Below are 8749 nucleotides of genomic sequence, written 5' to 3'. Positions count from 1 at the left end.
TTCCGGCGCGCTCGCCCGCTGGCGTTAGGAAACCGGAACTGTCCTCCAGTTCTCGCGAGAAGCGAGAAAAAAAAAAAAAAAAAAAAAAGGAGCGCAGGGTTTGAAACATGGCGGACGACGTGGACCAGGTGAGTGAATTCCCGGACGCTCGCGGCCCCGAGCGGCTCCTCCGGCCCGGGTCGTTCTCCATGGACCGAGGTGCCTGGCCGCGCGTGCCCGCCGCGCCCGGGGCCGGCGTCCCGCGGGAGGGCCGGTCAAGGCGGAGCCCCGGCCACCGCGCGTCGTCCCCGGGGAGGATCGCCCGCCGCCGCTCCGCCCCGCGCGTCCCCGACGACAGCGTGGATGGGGAGAGGGAGCCGGTGAGCCCGGCGCCCGCGGCCGGTGGTGCCCCCGGGCTCCTCGGTGCGCTCCGGCGGTGGTCCCGAAGAGGGAGGCCCCCTTGAAGCTCCTCCACGGGCTCGGGTGTTGAGTGGAGAGGCTGCTCCTCCCCCTCCTCCCCCTCATCCTCCCCCCCATCCTGCCCCTCCTCAAGTCCACTAATGGAAACACACGGCTTCCTCACTTACAGAGGACAATCCTCCAGTGGTTAAGTGACACTTGAGATGAAGCTCAGGTCCCTGCAGCTGACATGGGACCTTACGGCTTGGATTTGAAGGAAAGAAGTCAAGTCATGGTTACTGCGCTGTGCAACTCCTCCCTACACATGTTGCACGGCGGTTACTGTAGAAGATGTTCATTTAAGCCTCACGATAAGCGAGCAGGCAAACACTCATCTCCTCTTTTCACAAACAAGAAAACTAAGAATACTGCACAACAGAATGGCACTTGTCCTTTAGAAGGAATGACATTACACCATGTGCAAAGAAATGAAAAGACCTGGAAAAAATTACGTTGAGTAAGGCACGCCTAAGACAAAGGATGCGTGGTTTTTGTCTTGTAAGTGGAAGCCAGGTTTAGCTTACAAATGTATAAGTAAACACATCGGGTGGTATGCAAGTGTATACAGACCTATTAACTGACGTGTGGTAGATTCAAGGGAGATCTCAAACAGTGCAACCCTTAAAAGGAAACACTAGAGTTCAACAAAACAAACACCAGGAGATGGGTACTTGGAAGGGGTGAGGCGGGGTCGGGGGACTGGAGTAGACAAATGAAGAGAGGAAGATACAGTGGAAAACTCAGTGTATATTCTACGAAGTGAAAGAGTGAGGGAAGGGAGGATGGGATGGGTTAAGAATATTGGAAGGGGTGTCATCGATCAAGATAAATCATATTCATAAACTGCTTACAACTTTGTACAACCACTTAAAGATCTTTTTTAAAGACCAAAAAAAAAAAAAATAAACTCTAAGCATAGAGAGATTGGGTCACTTGTCCATGTGACATCATAAACCATAACTCGAACATTTCACTTTTTGTCAGCAACAAACGACCAATACTGTAGAGGAGCCCCTAGATCTCATCAGGCTCAGCCTGGATGAACGTATTTATGTGAAGATGAGAAATGACCGAGAGCTTCGAGGCAGGTTACACGTAAGTAAATACAGCAGATTACCTTGAAATCAACTTTGTCCCTTTCTACCCTTGCTAATAACCCTAATCTGCACTCTAAACCTCATGTTCCTCAGCCTCTCGAGTGCTGGAATTATAGACATACCCTACTTTCTTGGGCCAGTCCTTGCGCTTGAACTCAGGGCCTTGGTGCTGTCCCTAAGATTCTTTTGCTCAAGGCTGGCACTCTGCCACTTGAGTCACAGTGCCACTTCTGGCTTTTTGGTGGTTAATTGGAGATGAGATTCTCATGGACTTTTCCTACCTCATCTGGCTTTGAACTACAATTCAGATCTCAGCTTCCTGAGTAGCTGGGATTACAGGTTTGAGCCACCAGCACCCAGCTGTGATGTGTTATTTTTATTCTTATCAGTCTACCCTGTGCTGATTAACTATCATTCATTGGGCATTGATGTCAGGTTCTATTGCTCTAGGGTTTTGAATGGTCTCTAACCTGTGTTGTAGTTGAGGAAGCTCAGGCTCAGAGTTTCAAAGTTGCTTGCTCAGGGTGACATCCCAGTCATTAAAGGGAGAGCCAGAATGTGAACCCAGGAGGTCTCACCACAGCCCCAGTCTAAAGCTTTAAGTATTGTGGTTACATCTTTCATGACACCTGAAGTGAAGCACCAGTGAGTTGGGAAGGAAACAGAGAACAAGGTAGATAGTACTCTTAATAGAAACAGAGCTGAGCTTAATTAATTACATGGATGGGTGGCAGATGCAGAGACCCCAGGACTTTGACATTTACCAACTCTTGGAGGGCCTCAGTTACCCTGTGCAGACTCGACCCCAACTTCCTGTGTTTTCTGCCCATCAACCTCACACTCGTGCTCTGCGTAGTACCCCTTGCCTGCAGTGCCCCCTGTGTGCTGCTTCTGTCCTTTTTTGCCAGTGGGTACACCATGCTACACTGTTAGAGCTAAAATGTAAGTGGGTTTGGAACAAAGCCCCAGAAAGTTCACTTTTTAGGAAAATTTATTTGGAGGTTGCATCCTATATCTTGGTTTGCAACATTTATTAAGCTGCAAGTTCTGTACCTGGTATTGCTCTGCCTACTTTACCTTTGCACCAGTGGTGCCTGAAGACAGTGTCCTGTGCCCGTCGTCTGAGCAGTGAGACAGCATTCGCTCCATTTCTGGTTTCTCTGTTGCTCTGTTTCAGTGTCACTGAGACTGGTCAGTTCTCACAGAACTGTAACGGATATGACTGCTGTGAATAGCAAATAGGATGAATACTTTAACTCCATTATTTTGAGCACATCATTCTAGGACATTAAACAGTATTACTTTTTTATTGGATTAATATAGTCATTAGAAATGATTTGTGAAAAAATGGAATTTGAAGTTTGTGGTATGTGCATTAAAAGCATAACTTGTAATTGAGACATTTGTGTTGCGTGTCCCATTCGTGGTTTCTCAGATCTTTTGATTCCTTACACTTCAGGCTTATGACCAACATTTAAATATGATACTGGGAGATGTGGAAGAAACCGTGACCACCATAGAAATTGATGAGGAGACGTATGAAGAGATATACAAAGTAAGTCAGGAATTCCCTTGTTTCCTACCCACATGTACCAGTTTTACATATAGTTATGGGAAGCCTGTCAGTATTTTCTTTGTTTTTGTTGTTGTTCTCTGCTGGTGCTAGAGCTTGACCTCAAAGCCTGGGTGCTGTCCTTGAGCTTTTTCACTCAAGGTCAGCACTCTACCCATTGAACCACTGGGATAAATAACAGATTCATGGACCACAACCTAACTTTCTGAAACAAAATATTTAGTGAAAAGTGTTTGCTTTATACATTTGCGGATCTCTGATGCCTAGCTTGATGATACCTAGATTCACAACCATGATTTATTAGAGTTGAGAAAAGCTTGATCACAGAGATAGGTAGTGTTTTGTGGATACTTGCTTTTGACTTTATACCTAGGCTTGACAATAGTTTCTTAAAGATTAGTGGTACCAGGGCATTAGAAATAATGTCCGTGAACATGTTCTGCTTTGCAACAGTAACGGCAAGCCCTTATCATTTGGCAAGTATTCATTCATGAGTTTCCACTGTCTTCCAAATTATGATAATTTCATGAGTCAACATTTTTATATATAATCACTAGTGGTCTCATCCGAAAGCCTTTTAAATAATACAAGGCCAGTCTGACTCTGCTAGACCATAGTGATTAACATGTGGATTCTTGGACCCATAACTGGACCAAGTTACCTGACCTGTCTGTCAAACCGCTAATAAGATAATGGAGCCCACCTCTTGTGGCCATGGCGGGTTCCCGGAGGTGTTACAGGGGAGGCCTTCGGGTTTGCCACAGCACCTTGTCATCGTTTGCCTCCCTCCCCCTTCTCCCCTCCTGAATGTGGCCCCTTGGCCGTCAGTCACAAGTGTCACCTTGTTTTCATCTCAGAGGCTTTTAACATGGCCACAGTTATGATATTCCAACTCTAAAAGGAACTTCCCTTTTTAGCATCTCTGGGTCTGGCTATTTCTTGTCACTCCGATAAGAGTGACACTGTCGGTTAAACTGACAGCATTTTTCCCTTTTTAGTTCAAACAGTTTTCAAAAATGTGCTGAAAAGTGGAGTGTGCGGTTGTGTGCTGTGCTTTCTAGGTAACTGTGGATCTAAGCACTTCATAAATATATCTAATACTGTTTAAATGCTGCCTGCTGTGTAGAGAGAGGGAGGGGATGCCGCCGCTCCTTTGGGGCTCGTCCCAGAACTGGAGGTGTTGTGTCTGTGCACATCACTCTGGGGGGACGCTGGTCACGTGTCGCTAGCATTGACCTCCATGCAGATGACCTGCTCTGCCTTCCTGCTGCCTCCCTTGCTCGGGAGTCACTACAGTGTGCAGGCAAGCAGAGCTCGTTTGCTTCGTGAGACATCTTCTGCATTGCCATGACTTGCTGGGTACAAAGTGTTGGAAATGAACTCCCTGGATGATTGAAAATGCTTTTCTTATTGTCTAACCAAACGGTGTTTTCTGGAAAGTGTGGTGCGTGCATGCTGCTTTGTGCTGCAGGCCCGTCTGCTTGCCCATCGCGTAGGTTTTTACGTGCATGCAGCGGTTTCTCACTGTGATGTCAGGGTGTAGAGCAGAAAGGATGGTGTCTGGGAGTGTCTACCGGCAGTGTCACTCAGCACCGTGGACAGCTACTGCCTTCCAGCTCCTGCACACTCCTCATTTCTTACAAGGCAGGAAGCAGACTCAGTGGTTTCTCTCCCTTTCCTCTGTTGAAATACTAATGAACCCCAGCATTTCCTCCACAGACTGTAGGTGTTCTGCGTGCCGTTTTCCCATAACTTACATAGACTTGGCTCATGGAAAGGCAAAAGACAGGAGCCCTCACTCCTCCGCAGTAGAATGGCCGCTTTGTGGACTGCTGAAAGGCGGCTGTGTTTTTTGGCCCTGTCAGCATCCTGTTTACTGCCTTTCTTCATCCAACACCTCATGGTTTGGCTTAGCACCCTGTCTTTCGCAGGTATCAGGCTCTTTCTAGCTGCGCCATGTGCTGCCTGCTTCCTGGGCTCTCCCTCCCTCATGGAGCTCTGCCTGCGGTGTCTCTTGCCCTCCCTCAAATCCACACACACGGAAAGTTTGCAGAGAAATCTGATCTTTCCTTAGGGAGTTTCTTCAACCTAAATGTTTTATCCGTCCTTGTTCATCACAGCTTTTAGAAGCCCTAGTGTAAGCTGGGTTCTAAAGGTAAATGGTGTTTCTAGCCCTGAGAACACTGTATTTTATCTCTGCTTGACAGCCAGTGTCATTTCTTGTATTTCCATGTGACCACCGTTAACCATCGGTGTCTACTAACATGTGCCTTTTCCAGCATCTTCTTCCAAGCCTTTTTGGGAGGTCTCTGGGCTACTTTCCAAGTTTTACCTAACATTCTGCCAAGGCATGCGAGGATTTCTAGCATGTCATGATTTCCTGACTGCCCAAGGCCTGGCCACTAACCTAAAGCTGCAAGGTATGATTGTGTATTTGCGCCTACATGTGCAGACACAGACATTCTGGCTGAGCACAGGGGAAGCTGGTGGTCTGCCCAGGTCAAGTCCTCAGTAGGGATGTGGCTCTGCCCGGAGCTCGTCCCCGCTTTCATGGCCCCAGCTTCTGGTGGCTGTCCTGCTGCTAGCTCTCAGTAGTTGTCCCTTCAACAGGAGCAGTGCAGGCAGCCACTCATGGGAAGTTCTTAGGGCAGTCTGGATAAGCACTTTGCCATACTCCAGTGTTAAATCTGCTGGCTAGATCTGGTCTCCAGAGAGCATTCGAGAAGTACCTCACTGCTGCCCAGGAAGAGTAGAGAGGGTTTGGTGGCTAGTATCAGTCTCTGCCAGGAGCAGGAGGGCGAGTAGGTGGATTTTTTGTGCTGCAGAGGAAATGACCTGTTTTCAGTTCAGTTGTTGACACCAGTCATCCTTCAATTTTCTTCTCAAAAAACAAAACCAAAAAGAAAATGTATTTGTACAAATGCATTTCCTTTCTCTTCCAGTCAACAAAACGGAATATTCCCATGCTCTTTGTCCGGGGAGATGGTGTGGTGCTCGTTGCTCCTCCTCTGAGAGTTGGCTGACACGAAGAATTCATCCCGTGTAGAAAGTAGGAGAGTGTACAGCGGCCTCTTCAAATGTACGAGACATTCAGAGAGAAGTCTGCATACTTTTTTATATTAAGACATGATCAAGGATTCTTCCTCTCTAAGATGAGTTGATTTGCAGGTGACTTACAATTACTTCAGCTAAATGGCATTCTTAGTTTTCTTCATTTGTTCTAATAAATGTGATCCCAAGCTGCTGGGCTCAGGAGTGACTGGCTGTACAGTTCCTGCAGACAACTTCTGTCTTCAAATTAAATTGGATGTTGATTTTTTTTTAACTGTCGTCTCCTGTCCTGTGACTTTTCAGCACCTGTCTGGCATTCACAGGGCCCATGTTCAGGGGGGCGCCAAGAGAATAATCAGGGTCCAGAGCTGTTGGTATGCGCCTGCTCTCATCCGAGGGCAGTTGCTCATAGCAAGGACCGAGAGGCCTGGGTGGTGTCAGCATTACCATTCAACAGAACGCAGTACACCATCCCCGCTGTCAGTGCGACACTTACTTTGTGACTCTAAAGAAACCTTTTGCCACGCTTGAATCACAGACCATCAATGGCAGGGATTAAGTAGGAAATGGCTAAAAGTGAAGCTGCTTTGATTTCTAGTTTCAGCGAGCCATGTTCAAAAGGGGAAAGGATATACCTGCTGCAGTTCCAAAACTTTATCAAGATAGGGCCTTCCGGGCACCGGTGGCTCACGCCTGAAATCCTAGCTACTCAGGAGGCTGAGATTTGATGAGCATGGCTCACAGCCAACCCAGGCAGAGAAGTCCTTGAGACATTTTTTTTCGTTCTGGGCACTTTCCTTGGACTTTCTCAAGGCTAGCACCTTACCATTGATGCCACAGCACCACTTCCAGCTTTTTATTCTGTATATATGGTACCAAGGAATTGTACGCGAGGCTTTGTGCATGCTAGGCAAGTACTCTACCCCTAGACCACACTCCCGGCCCTCCTTGAGACTTTTATCTCCAATTATTCACCAAAAAGCTGGAGGTGGAACTGTGGCTCACATGGTTGAGTATAAAAACTCAGGGACAGGGTCCAGGCCTTGAACTTGAGCTACAGGACTGGCACAAAAGGAAAAAAAATAGAGCCTAGACCCTGATGCCCTCCAGTCTGAAATGTAGAGACCTGTTCTGTGGCAGACGAGTGTGAAAGTGCTGAGTGTTTACTAATGCGGCATCAGGGTCATTGGCATGCTCATATAGCATGACATTTCATCACCTACAAGACGCCTCGGTAGTTACCATGGCTTGCTTTCATTGGACCTGTCCCTACAAGTTCGCCGAGGAATCACCCAGTGTGAGCGTGTATCTCCAGTGAGGAGGTCGAGACCCCCTCCGGTCACTGGCCAGCTCCACACTGTCCTTAAGCTTCAGTGGCCTGCAAGGTAACCTCCTTGCTATAGTCTTCACTGGGTGGTTGTGGCCATTCTTTGGGCTCACGCTTGTCCGTGGGGTGCTTGCCCAAATGCTAACGGTGAGGATGTGCTGTACATGCCAGCTTCCTGAGCATCTGTCTCAGGCACACTTGAGGTAGCAGCATGACGGCCCCCTACCAGCGGGCGTGTGCCGCAAGCCCTGCAGACACCACAGCTCCAGGTAGTGAGTCCCAGGCTGTACCACGGCCAGGCAGGCGAGCCAAGGGCCCTCGCTTCACCCCACACTGCAGTTCTCAGCACTGCACGTGTCCTTGGTGGTTTGTGACATGCACGCTTAATTCCTGGACACTACACTACTTCATGCTCGTCTCTCTCCTTTTTCTCCCGCAGCCAAGAGCACACTAGAGCTTTGGGATCTGACACACTGAGCTTCACACATGAAACTCAGCTGCCACAAACGAGCACTCACCTAGCTGCCAAGATACAGGATGAGGGACCGAAGGCTAACTGCAGAGCAGTTTGGTCTGCAAAGAATTGTCCAGAGGGAAAGGAGGCAGTGTGAGTTTGGGAACCCTGATGGAGCAGGGGCGCTAGCACTGTGGGGACAGCCCAAGCAGGGCCCTACCTCTAAATCTAGGGGTGCCATCCATGGCTGGGCTCTCACCCCAGCCACCTGCTGGTGATTCTTGGTCCTGCAACGCTTTCTCAGGGTCCTGGAGGTGTGGCCAGGGGTGGGACACCTGTGTAGCATGCACAGGCCTCTGAGTCCAGGCCCCAAGACCACTTTGTGGCAGCACTGGTGGGGCCTACATTTTCTGATTTCATGTCAAGCACCGCTTGCTGCTGCCTTGGCAGCGCCAGACCTTTCCCACCTATACAAGTCTGGACACAGGGACCTCCGCGCATCCTTTGCTCACACTCCTCTCAGCTGCCATGACAGGAATATTCCATTGTGGGAGCCGCTGCCAGCTGTGAGTAATGCTCACCTGGGCCAAGAATGGAAAATAACTGAGTTCTAAGCGCCATCCTGGCTAAATGGAGAAGCACAGTGGAGATGGTGTCACTCGGGCCAGCTCTCCCTTATGGCAGCCCCACCTGCCTGCCAGCCAGCTGCAGTGGTCTTGCTCTTGATTGGCCCATTCTGGCCCACGAGGATAGAGAGCTCTGCCTGGCCAGGCCTGGGTCGCATGCCCGCCCATGCAGCCAGGCAGGAC

The 8749-nt window shown here is 48.9% G+C and overlaps 1 protein-coding gene across 1 annotated transcript; it reads left to right on the top strand.

Moving 5' to 3' along the window:
- The first annotated feature begins 70 nt into the window (after positions 1 to 70).
- Positions 71 to 6431, top strand: Lsm3 (LSM3 homolog, U6 small nuclear RNA and mRNA degradation associated). Its single transcript, XM_090324022.1, has 4 exons — positions 71 to 128; positions 1423 to 1533; positions 2995 to 3090; positions 6051 to 6431. Exons 1-4 carry the CDS (start codon positions 108 to 110, stop codon positions 6129 to 6131), a joined length of 309 nt encoding a protein of 102 aa, XP_090180148.1. The 5' UTR covers positions 71 to 107; the 3' UTR covers positions 6132 to 6431.
- Positions 6432 to 8749: the final 2318 nt, after the last annotated feature.

This window comes from Megascapheus bottae, chromosome 33 (assembly GCF_031878675.1).
Source record: "Megascapheus bottae isolate mThoBot1 chromosome 33, mThoBot2.hap1, whole genome shotgun sequence".
NCBI lineage: Eukaryota > Metazoa > Chordata > Mammalia > Rodentia > Geomyidae > Megascapheus > Megascapheus bottae.
Note: the sequence above shows the minus strand (reverse complement) of the source record. Positions and strands in the feature narration are given on the sequence as shown.

Coding starts and splice junctions, on each gene's coding strand:
- Lsm3 (XM_090324022.1), top strand. CDS start 108: ATGGCGGACGACGTGGACCAG. Junction 129..1,422: donor TGGCGGACGACGTGGACCAG/GTGAGTGAATTC, acceptor ACTTTTTGTCAG/CAACAAACGACCAATACTGT. Junction 3,091..6,050: donor CGTATGAAGAGATATACAAA/GTAAGTCAGGAA, acceptor TTTCTCTTCCAG/TCAACAAAACGGAATATTCC.